The 22,515-nt window shown below is 35.8% G+C and overlaps 2 protein-coding genes across 2 annotated transcripts; both read right to left on the bottom strand.

The window, feature by feature from the left end:
* Nucleotides 1-77: 77 nt before the first annotated feature.
* Nucleotides 78-10,087, bottom strand: LOC135684973 (FMR1-interacting protein NUFIP1). Its single transcript, XM_065200710.2, has 10 exons — nucleotides 9,609-10,087; nucleotides 8,622-8,711; nucleotides 7,516-7,578; nucleotides 7,255-7,331; nucleotides 7,032-7,124; nucleotides 6,801-6,913; nucleotides 5,308-5,448; nucleotides 3,898-4,178; nucleotides 2,677-2,739; nucleotides 78-1,696 (listed from the first exon to the last, which is right to left on the bottom strand). The coding sequence occupies exons 1-10, from the start codon at nucleotides 9,981-9,983 to the stop codon at nucleotides 1,595-1,597; spliced, it is 1,398 nt and encodes a 465-aa protein (XP_065056782.2). The 5' UTR covers nucleotides 9,984-10,087; the 3' UTR covers nucleotides 78-1,594.
* A 1,677-nt stretch (nucleotides 10,088-11,764) lies between these two features.
* LOC148957284 (ubiquitin-fold modifier-conjugating enzyme 1) lies at nucleotides 11,765-22,429 on the bottom strand. Its single transcript, XM_089115501.1, has 6 exons — nucleotides 21,523-22,429; nucleotides 20,966-21,033; nucleotides 19,730-19,793; nucleotides 13,872-13,948; nucleotides 12,581-12,671; nucleotides 11,765-11,890 (listed from the first exon to the last, which is right to left on the bottom strand). The coding sequence occupies exons 1-6, from the start codon at nucleotides 21,643-21,645 to the stop codon at nucleotides 11,813-11,815; spliced, it is 501 nt and encodes a 166-aa protein (XP_088971627.1). The 5' UTR covers nucleotides 21,646-22,429; the 3' UTR covers nucleotides 11,765-11,812.
* Nucleotides 22,430-22,515: the final 86 nt, after the last annotated feature.

The raw sequence follows: 22,515 nt of genomic DNA, 5'->3' as shown, positions 1-22,515 counted from the left end.
TTTATGGTACAAACGTATAAACGAATTTAAAATTTTGTGAGAATATAACTTCTCTTTCTACCTTGTTGAAAGGAAAAACGGTCTGAAAACAAGGCTGCAAGTTTTCTTACAAAAAAGTAGTATATTAAAAGTAGTATTCGGCTCAGGAAGTAAAAAAGGAATGTTTTGCAGAAAAACGCTGCATTCAAGTATTTCTGATTTTTCCTTATGTACACCTTGGTTAGTTAGTAGCTAAGTAACATACAAATAATGATTTTACAGCCAAAACCAATGTCGATTCTTCGTGAGCCTTGACTGAGACTCAAATCTGTGCCTTGCGTCCTTCCCAAAATTGTTTTTCTTCAAAGAATTACGTAGTACTTTAAAATGCCTAAGGTAAGGCAGTAGGTAACAAAATTTTTGCTAAGAAAGTTCTAAAAAATTATTTTGAGTAATAAGAATTAGGATTCCTAAGAAAGTTCGATTACCGGGTCACTCTAATCATTCTCTGAAAAAATGATAATGATAAAAGGGAACTCTGGAGAAATATAACTTTTTGCATAATAGAAAACATCAAAATTCACTATGTTATGAAGATATTACAATTTACATACATAGCTTTGAATGTGATGGAAACACAACTACTTTTGAAAATTGCTAAAGATAATTACCAAAAGAGTTTCTTACTTTGTAGAAATACTGCAAAACTAAAGGCGAATCAGTGGGCTGACTTGAAAAGGTTCTATAAATTCACATGAAGCTATTACGCATTCAAATCAGCCCTAGAAATCAGGATCTGTTGAAATTCATGCGAGGTTCAATGCAGTTTCGCCATTGATTAAGGAAAACAGTGTATGCCGGGGATGTGGAAATAAAAAAAATACGGAACATAATATACAACGAAAAGATACGCACGAAATGACGGGATAAAAGGGGATATAATGTGTATAAAGTGAAAGAAAATAGCTACAAAAATAAGATAAATAGTATTCTAGTCACCGGGAATCCGATTTTTTCTGCTAAACGAGCGGAATTTCGGGTCGCTAATACTGGATTTTTCAAATTTTCGCAGGTGTTTCCGGTTTTACCCAAACTTTTGTCCGGGTCTGCGGGTTCTGGTCCCCCTGGAGCTGACCTCAACAAGATCTTAAACATCTAAAAAGAGCCTGTTCAGGTCAGAGAGGTCTCTATGCAGATTCGAGATTCACTTCATTACCAACTACTTCGGGCGTACCCTCCGAGGGTTTTCGGGCTCTTAGCGAATAACATGTAAGATGCAAAACTCTTAAAATTCAGATTCTTTCTTTTAAACAAATAGAATCTATAAAGTTTAGAGTTTTATACTTTATGAAGCTCAATAAACGCAAGTATTGTACATGGAAAATTCCTGAAGTTTCTGAAATTTTTATTTCTAAAAGAGAACTTCAAGATTAAAATCATCTTGCCCTTTTCGTTGTCTGGATGGGATGCAAAAATGTAGTAAACTGTTTCTTTAAGCAATAACTTGAGTTCAATTTCCCAATTTTAGCATTTTTGCAAGAAAACTGAGACAAAATGAATTGAAAGAATATTATAAAAAAATTGAATACAAGGAAAATAGTACGAAACTACTGTTTCATTTAGTAATCTGGTTCCTGTCGAAAAACTTATTCTTGACAATATGTCTTATGCACTGCAAAAGGGCGTTTCTTTCATGTCGAATATCATTCGCCAAAAGCTGAAACAAGAAATTTGTTTATTAATTTGATTTCATAAATATTGTAGATGAGTGTATAAATTTAGCGACAGGAATGTAATAGTTGGCAAAGCAGCAAACGATCGAGGTTCAAGTACATATATCTTGCCGGGGAGAGGGAAGGGAGGGGGGTTACATGAGCTAGAAAGCACACTGAGACTGTCTGAGACGGCCTTTGTAAGAGGCTCAAGATTTTGCAAGACTTGTTAGATGGGCTTTGATATAATAATGAAGATAATCCGTTATTGGTTGGCTTCAAAACAACGGATAAACCAAGAATGCAGTTAGAGTCCAAGTTAAAGGGCGGGGATAAAGTAAAGGTTCCCTACAAACCCCTACAAAGGAGAAATTCCTTCTGAATTTTCAAACAAATTTAGTGCCTTTGGGAGTTGCGACGACCCTTGTATTAACCTCACAATACATTGAAGCCTCCAACGATAGACACTTACAAATAACAGATACCTAATTCTGTGCCAATTTATTTTCCAAAGGTAAAAGTCTTGTAAAGAAAGCTCCAGTCAATAAACACTTCTCTTCTGGTCATAGAAGTGTCTGACCAATAGAGGTTTAACTGAACAATTGGTGGAATACAATTAAGTCTGTGATTAGGTGTTATAGTCAAGCAGACACACTTATCCAGTTAAAGGGAAACCTAAACCTAGTACACCAATAAATGTGTATGAAAAAATGATAGGTAAATTTTCAAACAGAGAAAATGAAACGAGCATTGAAAAGAAAATAAATGGCCATATCTGAATCTCCTCGGTTACTGTTTAATGTACAGAATAAAGCATAATATCTAGTCTTTCCCTTATGATGCAACAACACGAGATGAGAAAATGTATGTTTTCATACAGAAACACAAGTTGATTCAATGTATTAATATTTAGCGCAAAATGAGTAAAATACCAAATTATTGCTGAAAATTATTCAAATTGGTATAAAATCAATCTACAACACACCATTTCCAATAGAGTTGGTTTGCAAGATCGTTTCCTTTTGACAGGGTAATGGGTTCCAACGTCCTGAAAAAATAAAAAGACTAAAAATACGCCCATGAAGTATAATAAAATCACTCACTAACTTCGTAAAACACCCCATTGGCGGGTGCACGCTCTTTCTTTTACAAAAACCAGATTATTTTCGCCGTGACTCAGTGTTTTGACTATTTGGAAAACTTGAGGCTCAGATGTTTTAAATGTTGTTCTTATTTCAATAAATATTTGTCTACATTCACATACTATGATTTGCTTTCGAGACCACTAAATAACAATATTGTATGTAAATACTTGTATGATCTGTTTTTAAAACACGAGAGTCAATTTTCAAAAACACGGTGTTGTTTCTTGAATTTTTCTATCTGAGGCTTTGCATGTTCTTACGTTGCTCGTATTTTTTGGACAAATAAGAAACGTCTAATGTTCTTACAAAGTTTGTTTATAACGTGTCTTCCACATAAAAATTCACTAAAGCATTTTGTTTCTGAGAAAGTAATTAGAGAGTGGGTGACAGTACCACCAAAGCTATAAATGATTGCACCTAGGCTGAAAACTTTTTTAACGTGCTGACTTGACAGTATGTGCAGTAAAGTAGCTCAATGAATTCTGCAGAACCCGCGCTTCTACCCATGGACGATACAATAGCGATGCAAGATAACAAACTCAGGCCTAAAATAAAATTTTTCAAACTTGGCACAGCTACTGTAAAGTTGACAGTTATATGAAAATACTGTTGATGGCTGATGTTAAAGAGAATAAACTGATATTAAACCTTGTTACCAAAATTTTCTATAATTCTGAATATTTTTCACGACCTAGCTTCTGAAAGTAGTTTTCAAGACACCTAAAAGACATGCTTATTGAGGAGTGTCCTGGTTCTTCCTCGAGATGAGACCACACTTCGTGATTCATAAGCCTGGAATTACAGAGAGCTGGCGACTCCTCACACTCTGGGTGAAAGTTTGGTCGTTTCAGTGACTCGAATCACAGACCTTGGATCTGTAGTCAGCGACCCTAACCACTGAGCCATCCCCACAGAAATCTGAATGGAGTAAATAAATGAATGGATTTTGAAATTCTGTTTATCGATTTATCGATTCTTTTCACCTAGTTCTTTTCCTCTGTATCTTGAGAAATCTACGTAAAATAAATAAACAGTAAGAAGATAAATGAAAATACTCTTACTCGTTGGCTTAACTGCCTTTTCCCCTGATTAATCTGACCAGACTTTTGCTCTTTCAAACAGGATGTTTGAGAATAATTTTGTAAATTTTCCTCGTGCGAGTTCCTATCATCTAAACACTGATTCTTATTCCCATGCTTTGTGATACTATCTTTACACGCTGGTCCTTCACTAAAACTGTCGCCTTTAATACAAGGCGTTTCATTTGTGTCTACCTTTTTTTCTTTTATGACGTCATCTGGCGCAATATCTGAGCAAAGACCAGGTTTTATCGTTTTTGTCTCTGAAATGAAGATAAATCAAATATATTCAGTGCTAGTGAACTCTAAGGGCCACAAATCTAGCTCTGAGGATTGTAAAAAGGAGCGTCATGCCTAAATAGCACATCCCAGGCAATGATGATTTGATACAAATTCTTGCGAAAATATTAAGTGAAGCATTTCAATACGTGGAAAATATTATTTTGTAATAAAAATAGTGCTGCTCGTCATTGCCTGTGTACTTTTTAACGCTGCAACTAATAAATGGCAATGCGATCTCTTTTAAATAATCATACTAGATTTAATTTCGTCGCAGTAGCAGATTAAGGACGATCTCGGTCTCTACACGTATTATAAAAAAAATTATACCATAGAATGCACAGAGGTCCAAATGAGCAGCTTTTATCGAAATTGAGCGCCATCACTCATCAGTGCAATTGGAACATATATCAGTTAATGTACTAAGTGAAAAACCAAAGTTTATACTGATGATCTTTAATACCAATGTAAAATAAGCAAAAGAATCTCTAGCAGTTTTGGAGTCGATCTACATACAAACGAAAAAGCCGCCATTGTGTAGACAGAAGGAGTTCGTTTTCTCTCTTGGACTCCATTGGTAATTTTTCTTTAGGCTCGCGGCACTGACTGGTCAACTATACCGGTCTTGTGCTTGCGTTTTTCTGAATGGCCTATTTCGATCCACAACTGGGTATATATTTTTCATCGTGTTCTTTCGGACCCTGACGTTTTATGTTCTGAGGAGTGTCAGACTAAAAAGCTTTTAGTATGTTGTAAAATGTTTGCTTTTTTCAAAGCCCTTTACAAGCCTGACTGTCAAGCAAAAGCCTTAGGAACACTCATCAATCTTGTATTGTGCTATAATGTTTCGTTTCCTACTATGTTCTCATGAGGAAGATGGAAAAAATTTGAGCCTACTTCTTTAGAACAGTAGCAAAGATTCGAGGCTTCTTTTTAAGTTAATTTTTAATTAAGATTATTAAGTTTTTCTTATAAAAAAGTGTTGTATCGATGCTGTTTTTACCATTGGTGATGTTCTTGTCATTATTATTAAAATTTGCAGCCAAAAAGGGTCTGCAGCCAAAAAAATACGGTTGTGAGTTTCTGCGGCACTGAACAGAATGAAATTATTACCTTTGAAATCGTAAAAGTCGTCCTCATTCTCATCGTCACTTGGTGACGAGTCATACATCAACTGTAAACCAGTCAATGCATTTGCTTTTGATTCTACAATGTGAGCACTCTGTTCATCCGGTTTTTTATTAGGGTTTGTTTCTGAAAGAAGAAACAGTTAATAAATTAAACAAATAAATTGAATCTTGCCTGTGCAAAGCCATTACTGTAGTTATATTTTTATATTGTGTATTCACTGGCAACAAGGGTATCACAATTACCGGGAAAGGAACAGTAAGATCAGAAAACCTTTTTAATAACGGTGGACAAAGGGCTATGTTCAGAATATCACCAAGAAAGTCAGAAATTATTTGATTTCCAATTTAGATATCTATCTGGAAAAGTAATTAAACCCTAAGCAATAGGACACATTCATGTCACACCCAGTTGAACATTAGATTTCCAGCATTTAACAATTGTGGCTAAACTTTCTGAATGGCAAAGATAGAACAAAAAAGGACTTTTTTTCTCTTCAAATCATTTTTCTAATAAAACAAGGTTTAGTCCATCAATGGGCAACCTACATGACGTGAATCGAGCTTTAGTGGCCAGCAAGATTATGAACTTATGGGATAAAAATGTTTATGCATTGAAATTTTGTAATACTTAAAAGATTTTAGGACGCATGAAAAAATTTCAGTAACTTGTTGAATGTTGATCCATTTAGATTAGATCCAAACGACTACCAAGATGGCTTGCAACTGGATCTAACTGATTGGGCAAAACAATTTCAACTATAAAAACCAATATATGTCGCTTTGATTAGTCGAGCTCTGCTTAGCTTAGCTATGTTTAGCTTCTGGCTTAGTTTACTTTAGTCCAGATAAGTTTAGTTTAGTTTAATTCACATTAGTTTATGTTTTGTTTACTTGTTTTCTTTAGTTGAGTTAAGTTTAATTCAGTTAGTTTAGTTTAGTTTAGTTCAGCTTAGCTAAGCTTCCTTGAGTTTTGTTTTGCTTACCCTGACTGTCAGAGTCTCTATCATTTCGTCCCAGCACAGAAATATTTTTTGCCACCACAGCCGTCTACAATACTTTATCCCCAAATTCATAAGGCTCTGGTACGCAGGGTATCTTTCGTTTTGTTTTGTTTTGATTTGTTTTGTTAGTTAAATCTAATTTTGTTTAATTTTGTTTAGATAAACTGGAGCTTCATTGTAACAGCTGTGTAGTCAATAAAGAAGTGTTTTTATCAAAAAATTTATTTTTGGATAATTGTCATGGTTTTTGATTACCTTTTAAGGAAAAGGTTTGATTACCAGCTTGAAGAAAAGGTTTGAGGGGTCTGGCACACTACCTGAAAGACTGCCCACCCCTGGCTTTAGGCAAAAAGTTTTCATGTAAATGACATAAGTGGGGACATAGCACAGAAGCATCTTTTGAACTAATAAATCTGACCTGGTAATTATTTTAAAAATAGAATTTAAACACAGATTTTTGCATCTTCTGTTTTACCTTTTGAGACAGTTTCCAATGGATCTTTGCAGTTATTGTTCATTTCTTGATTTTCTTTTTTCACTTCAATTTTTTTAGGATTTTTTATATGCCACGAATCATTTCCTCGGTAGCTATAAAATATAAACAGAAAATTACATTCCATATCACAAGGATCAGTCATTGAGGGCTAAAATTTTGTATGAGTCAACTATCAAGATCAAGAAATGAATTAAAAAGTTGAGCATTTACCTGTACAATTTTGTCTCTAAAACGTGCCCCTTTCTTTTCTTTTCTTCTTCGTTTTCAATTTTTGCCTTTTGCCTAAACAAACTTGGATAGTTTCTGCAAAGAATGAAATCAAAATATTTTATCAAATTGCATTTGTCAGATAAAAATCAATCTGAAATTATTTAAATTGTTTAACATTACAAGCCAAAATTGAGAATAAATGCATTAACAATGCTAGGCATACTTTTTTCTTTCATCCCTCCACTTCTTTATATCAGCATCATTTTGCAAGCTGATTCTAAATCTTCCTTCTTCATGATTCTGTTGGAATATGAGATGTTGTGGTGAGTTGCAAAGAATTACAGGCGGGTTGTAGGGAATTAATGATTTACCAAATGAGACAAATCTCAAAGCAAAGAGCTAGCAAACTTTTGATGAGGATTACCCTTTCATGCAGAATTAAATTATTTTACTTAAGAAAATGCAACAAACAAAAGAAACAAACCTGAATGAAATGGAGCTTGAGAATTTTTCTGGATGCTATGAATGTACAACCTTTAACTTCGCACTATCAAAAATGAAGGAAGCTTTAGAAACTAGACTTGAAATCTGTTGGTGTCGAATAAAAGAGGGCAGCTCCAATGAATTTTTATATCTAATAAAACACTCCCCTTTGGTGCTCTAATGTTATTTACAAGTTTACATAACGTGGCTGCGGGGCCACTTATGGTAAAACATCTCAAAATGTCATGATTCGATGTAGAGAGCACTTGGGAATCAACAAACATGGCCAGGGTGTTGAAACCCCTAGCCCTTCCTCCATTCACCATCATATTTCCAAAACTGGACATGTAGCCTCTGTTGAAGATTTTTCTATTCTCTCCAAAACAAACAACTCCTTTGATCTACTTATTCATGAAAGCCTCCTCATACACCAGGACAGGCCTTCGCTTAATTCCCAACAGTTCTCTATTCCTATGATTTTGTTCTGACTTTCTTTCCCGCATTGTTTTTTTTGTTTGGCCTTTATTCCTTGTTTATTTTGCTAGGTTGTTTATTCTTTGTGTCTTCTCTGGCGTCCTGATTGCTCCTTCAGCGTGTTTCTTTATCAAATGATTTACAATCCCCTTCGTTTAGCTCTTTCATATTTAAGTTGATTTTTTTCTCACCCATAACTCTACTGAAGATGACTCTAGCCAGAGTCGAAACGATTAATTTTAATTTAATAGACTTGTCATTATGAAATTGCCTAAATTGGAACTTTTTTAATGTCTTAATGGATTTGTCTTAATTGGAATTGTCCACGACGTAACAAGAAGTTGAAGAATACATGATGTTTTTTTCTTCACCGTTGTACTGGTTATTAATTTAATAAAACACACTTTGCAAGCGTATTAGTTAATTGCAGATCAGGTTGTGCCCCAGATTGGTATTCCTGAATGAATAAACATTCAATCACCTCAGAAGAATGGGAAGCTGAGGTGGTTTAAGTTCAGATCATGAGCAAAATTCCCTAATCATAATCATAAAATGCCCTCGTCCACCATATCAACATCCATAAATAGTTTTGGCACTGCCAAGTATATAATCATGTAATACTTTCTACTATACCTTGACATGACCCTTCAGATGCATTGTTTTGTCAGCCAAAGTTTTGAATTCCTTTTCACATGGCTCACAGAAAAACATCATCTTCTCATCCTGTTAAAAAATAATTATTATTTTCATAATTGCAAGTACTATCACAAGGAATTTTCAAAGATCAATAACGTCGCCACCTAGACTCATAAAATACCATTGGAACCCAGTCTGCAGAGAATGGGATGTACACACCAGAGATATCTTTAATCCTAAGAGGTCTGCACACCAGTTAGGCTTTGGGTGTGGTAAACCAACTGGACAAAAAATGGGCATGGTTCTTCTGACAAGCTCAGTAGGAAGTTAAGCACAAAATGTAAACTTTGCAACCAGGAGATGTGATAAAAAATATTCTATAATCTGTTTCACTGCGGCCTCTTAATGGTATTGTACTTATTTCTATTGCAAGTTGAGCTATGTTCACCAAATAAGACATTTTTGTAACTCTAGATGGTCATGGTAATTTCAACTCTCAAGGACTAACACTGTGCCTGCATTTGAATGAATCAGACCAAGTGAACAGAGGGATGGCTCCACTGTTTATTCAAGAGGGGGGGGGGGGGGCAAAAGAGAAAAGAGCTCTGGGTCTTCGGTGCAAGGAAAAATTTGCTGACCACACTCTATACAACACCAATTTAGATTATTTCTTCTATGCTGGTTAGTAGAACAAAGAAAAAAAGTCAAAAAATGCTCCTTTGCATTAGTGAAGTGTTTTTCCCAGATTGCAAAACCGCCGGTGCACAGCGCACACCAGCACGCAAGAATATCTGGTTGTGCACACCAGCACATCTACCATTTTGCCATTTCCACTCACTTTTCATCAAAAAGTGGTATATTCAGCAAACTGGATCGGAGCTATAAACAACTGTCTGACTGTAAAAATCTAATTTTTTGTGCTATTGGATTCCATTCTCTAAAGACTCTCGTCTCGTTAAATTGGTACTTCATAAAATTTACAACCTTGTTAATCATTTTATTCACTGCTTTGCCTGTCGCCGGCGACATCTTGTCAACACCACGACCGTACCCAGCTTTGTCTCCATGAAAATTTAATTTGTTTTGCTGAACAAAATTTGAAAATTGGGGTGGTTGTGCATTTCCTTCATATCCAGAAGGCTGCTGTGACTCATACCATTGCATACCACAATTTGGTCCTACGCCATTCATGAAACGCTGTCCAGTTGCCATTAGAAATGGAGGCCTAGGCACCTCGTGTCCATAGTGTGAGGGACCAAAAGTAAGGTCTGGGCGCAAAAAATTCGGAGGTCTCTGCCATACTTCAGGTGTGAATTTGCGTGGTGGTGGAAAGATGTAACCATTTGGTACGCCAGCCATTAAGATTTCGTTTGTTATATAGTTATTTGGTTGTCAGAAAAACTTTCCACTTCAAGTAAATTCTTTCTGCTCCCACATGGCAAAGTTTATTTCGAATTGAATTGAATGTATATGAACACAGGGATACAGTAATGAATCTTTTTTCAAAATGATTTCTTCTGATAGAAGGAACATCGAAGGATGCATTAGATACACCAGTTTGCTTTTATCGTCTGTTGTCGATACTCACTAGCTACATTTCTATTTACCAAGTAAAAAGTTTCATTGTAATACAATGAAATTTTATTACGAATAATACTTACTTAGTTACTTGTTTTAAAAGTGCAAGTCTAACCATTTTAAAAATTGAAATTCTCGTGATTAGAAAAAATACTCGCGACAAAAGATCTTGAAGATGCTCATAAACAACTTAAGAACTGGTGTGCCGCAAAGGTTCTATAACATCCACTCTCTGCTAGCGGCTTGTAACAGAAATCCTACTGCATGGCATGGTTTCAGTCTCCTAGAAGGCTGGAGAACAAATAAAGTCAGGAATGGTTAACTAGAACGCAAGGCATCTTGATTGAGGTTCCAACCTGTTGTAATTATTTCTTATCTAAAAACAGAAAGTACTTAAGGGTGATGTTATCAAAAAATTTAAAAGTTTCACTCTTATTGCTTATATATTTATTTTGCAACCATGATCCTGGACGTAGGATTGCGAGGGGCGCCCACGAGAAACGGACATACCGAATTAAAGCCCCGAAATGTCCCTCGTGGGTTTCTGGCTGATGAGTTGCTTTTTTTAGCATTTTCTGCCCATTTTCAAGCTAATTGCCTAAACATACAAGGGACACACACAACCACCCCCCATCTGGGTTTGAGTCTGTAACCAGGTGGTAGTGACCACTCCTTATCTCCTTTTTTCTCATTTTTTCCATTTTGGATTTTACAACTTTATTCACACATTGGTTTTTTTGTTTTTAGCTTCTATAGCTATAAAAACATTTTTAAATTTTTTAATTTTAACTACATAATCTGAAAGAACGGAATAAAATACCTTTCATATTGCAAAATCAGTTAGATATGTTTCAAATAGGGCGAGATATGGCCAATGAAAGATTTCAAATTTGCTAATGGATTACTGTTTTTCTGGCCTGGTTCATAAAGCTAAGAACCAAGACCAAATTACAGAGGTTTGATGGGAAAAGAGCCTGTGCTTATGTGGCCACATCTCAGCCAATTTGCGACACACTCGACTGGTTTTGAACATTTAGAGGTGTTTTATAATGCTTTTCAGGAAATATGATCAAAAGTGAAAAATTCTAAAATTAGATTTTTGTGATCTCATCATTTCGTTACTATATTGACCTAATACTCAGGTTTTCTCTCCGACTGGCGAATCTGTTATAAACTGAATACTTATTAACGACAATTTTATTTATTGTTACAAAAAAATGGTCAATCTTCAGATTGTTATAATTCCCATCAAATTATTCTCCAGTTTACTTTTCCAGTATAAGCTTAGAAGGGGGCAGCTTACAACTTGGACGTCGAAAGTATTTCAAAATTGGAGAGGCACACGTAAGAACAGCACAATGTCTCAGAAAAAAGGGCACTTTCAAAAAATCCTGAAGATGTCACTTTTCAGAAAAAAATGTTTTACCAAAAGTTAGTTAGAGAAAACGTGGGCCCCTGGTGTATCCCAGTCCTTAACGAATTGTGATAGAAAATGATCCGATGGTTATAACAGATGTGTTTCAAAATAGATGCAGATTTAACATGAAAAGAGAATCCACAGACAGTTCGATGAAATTATTATCCATAAATTACATAAATTATTATACATTTTATTTCTGATCATCCTTGTGAACAACTATTCCTTTTTCTACCAAATCAGGAATTTCAACAGCAAGCCATGGTCCCAACTGAAACAAAAAAGTCAGTCTGAGAAGTTTTAACGAGAAAAGACATGCAGTGCCATTTAGGAAAGTATTAAACAATTGATTTTAATTTGCTTCGGATAGGTCGAAAGGGGTACCGAATAGAATAGTGAAGGGGTACTACGGTAGGGGCCAGGAACGCCTTAACTCAACCTGACGGTAATTTTCTCGCCAAGGTGGATAAAAGGTGGATCCTTTTTTACCATTGCTGATGAATCTTTATCTGCAGGAGGTGAGAAACGGAGTCAAGTTTTGCTCATTTTGTCACCAAAAATTTTTTCAATCAATAAAACATCACTTGACCTTACTCAAGACGTATTGGTTTTTAAAAACATAAAAAACCACGCCTTCACAGACAACACCTCCTGTCAAGTCTTCAAGAAACTTAAGCCACTTTCCCCTGGTACATTGGCATCTAAAATTCTTATAAGAGAGGCATTAATTGTATATGTAACAAAAAATAGACGCAGAAAGCATTTCGATATGGAGGGGAGGGGGCACTCTTAGGCAAGAAGGGATAGCCCCTAAAAGGCAGGGGCGGTTCCTACGTCTAAGTCGCAGAATAAAAACACAATTGTTTTGTCAAGCGAAACCTCTATGAAACTCTAGTAGAAACACTTCAACTTCAACAAGGACTCAAATAAAACCAATAAAAGCATGTTACTATGAACTCACCCCTAATGCCATAGCATGAGCAATTCCAAATTTTGGCACATTTCTTGCCCACAGGGGCTTGAAGTGATCAGTTAGGCATATTTTTCCACCCCTTTAAGTAAAAATATTAAATGTGAATACCACGATAATGACAACATAATCTATATAACAATGCAAATACAACGATAACAATTTAAACACTATCTGAAATTTTTGGGTAAATGGATAATGAGCCAAAGCCAAATTTTGTAAGCCATAGAGTGCTGTCGTAAAATATTGGCTTTGGTTAATTCATTTCAAATCCATTTTGAAAAAAATCGAGTCGCAAAGACAATAAAAGCCACAATGAGTAATTTTGGAAACATAATTTCTTTGACATATAGACTTTCCTTCTCAAGTTACCTTCTTTTCTCTTTGCAAACGTTTGATTTCAATCTTGTTTTCTATATGTACGTCCTTACGAGTAAACATCATTTTGCTAAGCCTTTTACACATTGCTCTATGCTTTGGTCATGGGGTAGTCAGGGTTTTCTGCACTCTCGGTATCGTCCTTGTTATGTTAGAAGGGGTTCGTTAGTAGTTATTTTCTTTAGTAATTTCATTCATGTAAGTTTTATATTTGACATAAAAAAATTGTTTGTATCGCTCGCCAGCGACATCCTGTCAACACCACGACCGTACCCAGAAATTGGGCTACTTCAAGGGGCTCCCTACCATTACATTTCTGAGCAAAACGATTTTCTACTTTTTAATACGAGATCTGCCATTTCAGGTCGAACCTAAGCAGAAGCACAAATTTTTAAGCAAAATAAGATGAGGTTTTCTCCTTTCGAACCTGAAAGCTCGGGAATGGCAAGAATTTCGTTGGCTCAATTCATTTTATACTAGGAGCATTCACAGACTCCCAAAGTTTGAGTCGGATACTCAATGTAGCATGATTAGCGAATATTTATGATTCTCTGATCACAGTCAGATTTGAAGAAGAAGAAATGGCTTTTCATCGAGTACCAAACAAAATGCTTTCGATAAATGGCTGCACCGCCATTAAATTTCTCCCACCCCGTACCTAAGCCTTCAAACCCCCTAAGTTTTACGCGTATGATCAAGTGATTTCCCAAGGAGCCAAAATGGCTTCTTCACACATAAGAAAAATGTGTCTTCATACACAAAAAAACACTTCATTGCACGGAAAAGAAAAGGCTTTGCAAAATATTAATGATGATGATAGATTGGTGATACAAAACATTTGTATTTTTATGTTATACTAGGCAAAAGCTCGTGAAAACCACAGAAACCTATTTAATCTACAAACCTGTACATTTTCGCGGTTTTCCCATCAAGTTCTGGAATAGCTATTTCTGGTGCTGTAGTTGGATAGGTAACGGGTATCTAGACAATAAGACAAGAAATAAAAATCAAAATTTTCGGCCAGTTTGAAAACGCGACTTAAATGAAACAAACAAATTAAATCCAAAACAAAAACTGATAACGAGGACTTACACAAAAAGAATCAAACTGAAAATTTTGGAGTAGGTAGAATGTGGAGGTGTCGCACAAGACTTTTGGTCGTATACTTATTCCTTTAATAAGGGACTTGTACATGTTACTCAATACAAGGGCAGCTAAGCGATTAAGAAATGTCGTTATCGTCATTGCAGTTATAAACAACTTTCTGTCCTGAAAAAAACGAGAGATTTTCTGTGTCGCAGTGACACAACAGTTTCGTAGGAAACCAAAAGTGACAAAAAATTGAGAGTTCTTTTCGATAATTAGGTACCGAAGAGGCCCCCAAAGATTTTCAATGGACAGGCTTTTTGCACTATTTGATGCGGAAAGGGATTAAGTCAATACTTCACCGTAAAAAAAAGAAGAAAAAAATAACTTCTTGCAACTAATAAGGTTGTGTTTTATGTTATGTTTTTTTGTTTCTTAAAAGTAGCTCTTTAGCACTTGGCCTATAAGATCCTTTAAGAATCATTTAAAAACAAAATAAGCAAAGATAAAAAAAGAATATTAATTACTTAGCTTCTTAAAATAAACATTGCATTTTTAATTGTTAGGGATGATGTTAGGGAAAGGCCCAGAAACTAAAGCAAAGCCCTTGCAAGATGAAGGAGAAAGGGATTTGGAAGACTGTGAGGAAAGATCAATCAAGCTTGTTGATTGTATTTTTATAACTAAGGTATAAATTCTGATAAATGTTAAATCGCACTGTAGTTAATTTTTGTACTGTCAAAAAACTGTCTACCCTTAGAATTTAAAAAATAGGTCAAGAAATACCTAATACTTATTACTTAATACACATACTTATTAGCATTCAATACTTACAAATGGAAAGAGACATTAAAATATGTTCTTACTTTCAGATAAAAAGGGTGTGGCAATCAGAACAACAATTAAAGGAAATGTGTCTAGCAAAAGCATGACTATGGCTAAAGCAAGCAACTCTGCTGGGTTTTCAGAAACGTGATTTTTCATGTGATTGCTCCAACCATTACGATCGTTCTGTTTATCTACACTGCTGCGAAGCTAGCTTTTCATGTGAGCAGTTTTGCATCGCAAGAATACTGACCAATCGCTAGCCGTTATTTTGATGGATGACTTGACAAGTTTGGTATACGCAGTCCTTTTATATGGACACATTACCTTTAAAAAAGTATGGATTGAAATCTGAGACAATTTATAATGAGCTCAAAATGGTCCTAAAATTTCTCAAGACTTTTCAAACTTCAGATACAAGGGCTTTGATTAAGCCGTCGTAAGACCTACACATTTTGGTTTAGAACAAAATAGAAATGTAGACCTGCCTTGATGCAAGGTTCCGCAATCATATGACGTCAATAGGATGGGCACACTTTGCTATTGAAATAGCCACCTCAAGTGTGTTTATTAAAATCTTTTAAGAGTATTGCAACTAAAGGTGACTAATCGTTTTAATTATCTTCACACTTTCAATTCAAGACGTTGCAGTTGTTTTAGATCGTTAAAATTTGTAATATATTGTCCTCTGTCGCACATTTTCACCTTTTACAGAATAACACAATAGATAAGTCTCAATAGACAGCGGAAAATTTGTAATCAATTTTATTGCGTGGTATCAGAATGAGCTTCCACTATGCTGGGTAGCTTTGATTCGCCGCTAACGATTTCCTCCTAAAGATAAATTAATTTCTACCAGGTGGTCTCTAAAACAAAGACAAATTGTTCACAATTCCTCGATCAGATTGAAACTCTTCTCCCGGTAAAGGCAACCCTAGGGCAGGGCCGCTGAGAAGCTTCAGAGGCCCTGGGGCAAAATCGAACATTTTTGCGACTACGCCCTACAGATTAGCTTCAAATACATTTCAGAATTTTTCATGCAGTTACTTCTTGCAAACGTTTAAACGTTTTACTATTTTTGGGCAAATCTGCTGCCTTTGATTTATTCCATTCTTAAAATGGAATTCATTACTCAATTGCCCTCCTTTTTTATAAGAACCAGTAAATTTAAGTTCAGGCTGACTGTTCTTAATTTTTTCGAAAATCTGAGGCTGGATTGTTCTTAATTTGTTCTTAATTTAATAGGGTGTAAGCAGTGCTATTGCTAGCTTTTTCGCTCTAAGGAGTTGTTCAGGCCTCATTCGCCAACAAAATGAGTAAGACAGCCTTAATTTGCTGACAAATTTGAATATTCACCGAAAAAGCACCCACACATCGCTAAAAATCCTCGATTTTGAGAAAAAACGTTGCTCAAAATTGCATTTTGCAGAAGCTCAGCCTCAGCTTGTTTTTAATTTGTTCTTAACTTTTAACCAGTTTTGAGGCTCGTGTTCTTATAAAATTGTTCTTTTAAATATAAGAGTGTAGGCTCCTAGACCTCGAGGCCTTGAGCAATTTGCCCACTTGCCCCCCGATCTCGCCGGCCTTTCCCTTGGGTTGGGGCTTTCGGGGGACAAGCTTTCACTTTTAAGTAAAGTTAGTTTGGAATAATTTATATCCACTTTCTTTTATAAGATTCTAAGTTCTTCAATCTTGCCAAATAATGGATTTACGTATGTTATCGATCAATACTTCAAAATGCACACCTTATACTTCAAAATAGGGGGGTTGGGCTAGAGAGCAGCACACATTAGAAAAGCTTTGTTTTCAATAATCAACCATTTTTCTTACTGAAAATAATGGGGATAATGGGTCTTTAGCGTAGCCCCTGTTAATCACAGCTCATTGGACAATCAAGCCAATTTTATATTATTTTTAGTATCACGTTCTCTATGTACTCCCCCCCTCCCCAATCGTCTTTATAATGTAGTTTAGTGGTTTATAAGTAATTGTTCAGGTATCCCATCGGCGCGAGATATTTAATCGAGATTTAAAAAGATTACAGCTTAATATAAAGTAATTAAAATTCTGTTGCTTGATACAGTGATGCATACAGACACAGAATTCTGTGATACAGACCGTTGCAAGCCAGGAGGGAAAAGTTCAACAACAGGACAGCTTTACTTCAAAAGATATGATTTCAGAATAAGTACTTCATGGGGATCAAAACAAAATCTTGAAAATCGAAACAATGGGTCTTCCTGTTTAAAAAGTAATTACACAGCAAAAGTCAATATATAGATAACCAATATCAGGCACAATTTGGAAACTTTGGCCTTATATTCTCGCTTTGATCAACAAAAACGAATCACACAGACTATAAACAAAAGTATTCTGGGAGGAGTATACAGAACAATACATGTCTGCGGTGCGTCATAGGCCACAATAATCCAAAAAAGGCTCTTGCGGTCAGATTTCAATCAAAAACATCCAACCGCTCTATCGTTACTTGCTATGGAATGAAAAGGTAAATAACCTTAGCTTTACGGGGAATGAACCTGTATATCAGTGTTATCACACCAGAAATCAGGTCTGATTAGAAAAGCTAGAAAAAATCGATGATGTAACCCATGCAGTAAATTTTATTTGACAATCCTAAAGCATCTATCAAAAAAGACCTTGGAGCTTACGGTTGATTTTCCTGATTTCAAAACTGAAAAGCCAACAGACTTTGTTGATTGAACTTTTTGATGAAGACGTTTCATGTGCAGCAGTTTTTCTTTTCGATTTTACACCCGATTTTACACCCGGCCTGCAAATGTTGAGCGTGACAACTTTTGATTTCGGAGGGAGCAGCCCTGATAAATGAGGGAAACAAAACCCTTTTTAATAACATCAAAGTATTTTACCCGTGCTACATACATCCTTCTAGCAGGGGCACCAGTGGCGGGTTAGGCCCCCACTTTCTTTATAAAGTTGGCCATTGAGACAGAGGCGGATCCAGAGCAAATTTGAAGGAGGGGCAGTCGGTAGTGGGGGCGCTGAAAAATTTTCAAAAATTGGTGACGAGAGTACGCTGTATACAACAATTTCAGATCCATTTTCAGAATAAATAACACAACTTTGAGGTAATCCTTGAAGCAAATTAATCTATCGGTCTCAGAAACTTTGTCCCCTGATTCTCATTCTTCAAAAGGGGCACACAATTTCCAAAAAGGGGCGCCAGACTTGCTTCAACCTGTCGAGGGAGGGGCAACTGCCCCTAGTTCCCCCCCCTTAAATCCGCCACTGCATTGAGATTCTTGCAATCCGATGAAAAAACGTCGGGGGGAGGGACGTTATCTAGATCGTCAGAAGCTGATTTTTGTGTGAAGCCATTAGTAGACTGAGGCAAGAGACCAAGCATTATTTGTCTACAATTCCAAAAAATTCTACTTTTAAAAAGCAGCGAGAGAGATATTTCTAACAGAATTTCCAATCAAATCGAGGAAGCTGATCTTCTAGTCCATTATATTAAACAACTAAAAAATTTGGTCTATCGATTAGACATGGTATCCATACAAAAACGATTATGAACTATTTGTACTTCGAACATATCGTTCTGTTAGATTTTGCAACAGCGTAGCTTTTGAAAGTTATTACTAGTAGCACTTTTTAATAGGTCTTTTCGTGATTTTTACACACCTAAAATCTCTAAACTCAAAAGTCTGAAATTAAGTTTTAGGCAATAGCGTTCATTGCCAGCGGTAAATTGAATGACATTTCTTGGTGGAAAAGAGATGTTTTCGACTGGAGAAAATGGTTCCCGCGGGAAAAAGGGCTTGGTCTAAAAGCGTGTGGTTCAAAAAGGGCGTCTCCTGAAAGGTATGTGGTCCTGCTTTCTTTTTGCCCCCCCCACTTATATTGGGCTGGAGTCACCACTGGGGGCACTCCCGTTATTCAGTCCTTTGCGTGTTGTTCTCTTACAAACTCAAGGGCAGTTTGATAGCACAGAGCAAAAATGCTTGCCACCGTTGGGACTGCATAGAATACTTTAGTTTGAGAGGTAGCATAGAGAAGCAAGAGATGAATAAGTGCCTTTTAAGCCTTAATTCAATACCATAAATGTAAGTAGATAATGTTTTCTATCTGACTCCATAAAAATGAAGTAGCAGTAACTGGGATAGAATGTTAAGACTTTCCAAAGAAGGCAGATCACGTCAGCATGTTCAGCTTGATACCTTCAAAAGTATAAGTTTGGTACTCATTACAGTATGTTTATCAAGACAGCTGGTTTTGCCATTTATGACTTTCTCTAGTAAAAGAGAATGAAACCAAGGCCAACATTATACTTGATTTTGCATGATTGTTTCTATGGGCAAAAAAGCATTTATCTTGAAGGTATGCAATAGACTAGCAAAAGGAGATAGAATGTTTTCTGCATAAAATTCTGCGATTGTGCACCAACACGACAAGCACCTAGACAAGACAATGAGCACATTTGGTCAAGCACCTGCTTCTCAAAAAGTAGCGATATTGCGCACCTCATCCATTTGAATTTAAGATTACTTTTTTATCAGAAGCAAAACTTGTAAGTTGTTTAAGCATTCATCATTTAGGGAATTGCAACACATGATATGCATGTTAAGCACTGGAAACCTGTTTGTGCTGGTTGTGTATGAAAGAACCACTCTGACCACAATGCTTAAAAACAAGCAGAAAAGCTGTAACATTGATAGTACTGATATTACCACTTTTCAGTGCAATTTAAACTGGAAGTTGTGAATCACGCACCTTGATAAAAATATTGCTTCAAAACGCGTCATCAGCCACACACCCCCTGATTTTCATAAAGAATCTGATAAAAAGCGAAAAAGCCTGACTAGTACTCACATCAAATTCTATAGCAAACTCATACTTCAGTAGGTTACTCATATACCAGCATTTGCCCCACCATCTGAAAAAAGGATTTGTGAGAAAATATAAAAAATTAGCTTTTTTGTTTATTCTTCTGTCTTGAAGGAAGAAGTTCAAACATGGTTTTCAGAGAGCAAACAAAAATTGCATGTGAATCCATAAGTTAGGCACTTATCAACATCAACAGCATTAAGCACTACTACATATTATTATACAAGATATGTGAAGATTTGAAATCCTATACAGAATTTACAATAGCACTATTATAAAAATGTCTGTTTGTAAACCACGAGACTAGAAAAAGGAGGTTTGCATATTGAAAATGTGCCTGAAATGGCTATGCATGTGCCAGATTTGCCATACTCTGCAGATTCGGTCACAAAATAGTTCTGAAAAATTTACTATTGGAAAAAATTGTCAAGTCTCCATAGCTGCTGAAATTCTAAGAATTCTATTGAGTATATAACTTTGCAAAAACATTGTCATAGTGAAAGGTGACATAATTGAATGTTTGGCTAGAAAGGAAATTAGTGATGAAGGTTTTATGAGCATACATCAGAACCTTGGGTAAGCATCAAAAATACTTCTGTTGGCCTGTCATAGAATGATATGAGAACTACAGCAATATGACTGTGACATAAAACAAATATAAACTACATAATTGAGTATGGCCATGGAAAGTAGATGGAAAATTCCCGATATGTTAGTTCAGGCAATGATCAAAGAAGAAAACTTTATGTCATCAATTTTGCATTTATTCTAAAATTATTCATACCCTGTAAACAATTTTTTATTAGGAAAACTTTGCAAAACTTCATGGTTGGTTTCTTAGTATCATTTAGAATGTTTTTCAGTTGTTGCCAAAAAATAGAATGCTTCTTGGTTGTTGCTTCTTGGTGTGTTTCATGATGAATGTTGTAAATAGGCAACTGCTAACTTCCCAGTTTGCAAGTAGAATTTTATTGTTTAACCTCATCAAAGTTTGTTTGGCACTGTTTGATTAATAATTTTACTTTTTTGTTTGATGACAGAATTTTAATTTGTTTGGCAGAAAATAAGCTTGATAAAAAATTTGGTCGGGGGAATTTTTACTAGAACTGATGATGAAAGGTTGAATACTCAACCCATGTTGCATCACTGAATTGTTACAATTAGGTAACGGTTTGACCAATGTAGATTTTGACAATAGCGAATTACCATAGCACTGCTTACCTGGTTCCTTCTTTGTTTGATTCTAATCTGAACCAGTCATTATCTTGTTCTTTGTTATTACTCACATACTAGAACAAGGATTAAAACATGATCATTTAGTCTAAACCTCGATTACGAGAGACTTCTAAAGATAAATTCTTGATCACCGAAATGTATTGCTCTTAAGTGTCCCAAACTTCTAAAGCTTCGAAAACTTGTAGAATTATGACTACAGATTACTATGGCAGTTAAGTCTTTCAAGCAAAGGTGTAGTGCTTGGAATTAATTTTAACAGGCAGTGGGAAGAATGTTTTTGTTTGGTAGAAAGTTATCCGTAGAAAGTTTGAAATGAACGATTGGTGGATCCTCAAACGAGCGTTTAACAGCGAGAGAGGTTTCCTGGCTACGTTCACTAGTTTGATTTTCACATCGTGTACTTCGACATGTAGATATTTGTCGGCGTAACAATGTAAATCTGATTACATAGAAATTGCAGCGTAAATGCAAATTTACAGAGACATTGCAATGTGACTGGCGTACATTTCTCGTTTTATGCTGTAGAGCAGAACTTAACTTGCCTTGATCAAGGATTGATATTCTTCCTTTAGCCTTGTTACCCAAGCATCTCCGTCCCTAGGCCCAGCTTTTGTCCGCAACAACGGAATTGCTGCTAAAGTTTTCTTTGTAGCTTCGTCGACCATTTTTTTCCTTGCTGTCCAAAGTTAAGGAGACACGTTTAGTTAAGGTGGTAGAGTTATAAATAATGACAAGTGCCAAAGTTGCATCAATTTTCTGCCATTTGCTATCTCGGTTCTTTGATAAAACGATTATTATGAGTAATAGTTACCAAATAATTTTACTTGATTACATCAGACAGAATGTGGTGACAAACGTGCATCGTCTCATGCCCTGGCAACGATCCAGAGTTTCCTAGATTTGCAAAACAGTCAAATCTTAAACCCCTGGGTGGTGGGTGTCTATAGAAAACAGGAAAGCGCTTTGCTTTCAATTTAACGTTTAAAAGCACAAGATTTATTATTATCTGATTGCTTTATCAGGTTTTTGAGCATACAAAAGCTGTAGCGTAGGAGACAGTACTGTTCGTGCCACAAAGACACAACACGGATATCATCCAATCCATGCCTAGTCATTAAATAGACTAATAAAGTAAATACTTATCCCCAAACAACTATATATCAAGTTTTCACATTTGATCCACGCTTTCATCAGTTTGGTTAAATGTCCAGGTAAATGACTCCTCTTATCTTTCTACGCAAATCTAAAAACACAATCCTAGCACAGAACGTGCGAGACGGATGAGTACTGAAGCAATTATGGCAACATTGAAATTGGTATCCCTTGAAGACAACTTTTGGAATAAATTTGTTCAAGTCACTCATTAAAAATGTGTTCTTCAATTTTCGAATTATGTGCCCTGCAGCAACAATGCTGAACACCAAGTAGTTAGTTTGGGATTCGAAATGAAAATGTTATGATCCTCGTCAGCTGATAAGTACTACAAACTTCTTAGGATGTCTAACCTTGTCAATATCCATCAAAAATGGACTGTT

The sequence above is a fragment of the Rhopilema esculentum genome, unplaced genomic scaffold (assembly GCF_057945365.1).
Source record: "Rhopilema esculentum isolate cy_ngs unplaced genomic scaffold, ASM5794536v1 HiC_scaffold_34, whole genome shotgun sequence".
Classification (NCBI taxonomy): domain Eukaryota; kingdom Metazoa; phylum Cnidaria; class Scyphozoa; order Rhizostomeae; family Rhizostomatidae; genus Rhopilema; species Rhopilema esculentum.
The sequence above is the reverse complement of the archived record's forward strand: the minus strand, read 5'-3'. Positions and strand labels throughout refer to the sequence as shown.

Coding starts and splice junctions, on each gene's coding strand:
- LOC148957284 (XM_089115501.1), bottom strand. CDS start 21,645: ATGGTCGACGAAGCTACAAAGAAAACTTTAGCAGCAATTCCGTTGTTG. Junction 21,034..21,522: donor AATATCAATCCTTGATCAAG/GCAAGTTAAGTT, acceptor TCCTTGTTCTAG/TATGTGAGTAATAACAAAGA. Junction 12,672..13,871: donor AAAACCGCGAAAATGTACAG/GTTTGTAGATTA, acceptor TTTTACTTAAAG/GGGTGGAAAAATATGCCTAA.
- LOC135684973 (XM_065200710.2), bottom strand. CDS start 9,983: ATGGCTGGCGTACCAAATGGTTACATCTTTCCACCACCACGCAAATTC. Junction 7,579..8,621: donor ATCTGAAGGGTCATGTCAAG/GTATAGTAGAAA, acceptor CATTTTTGATAG/TGCGAAGTTAAAGGTTGTAC. Junction 6,914..7,031: donor TTAGAGACAAAATTGTACAG/GTAAATGCTCAA, acceptor TATATTTTATAG/CTACCGAGGAAATGATTCGT.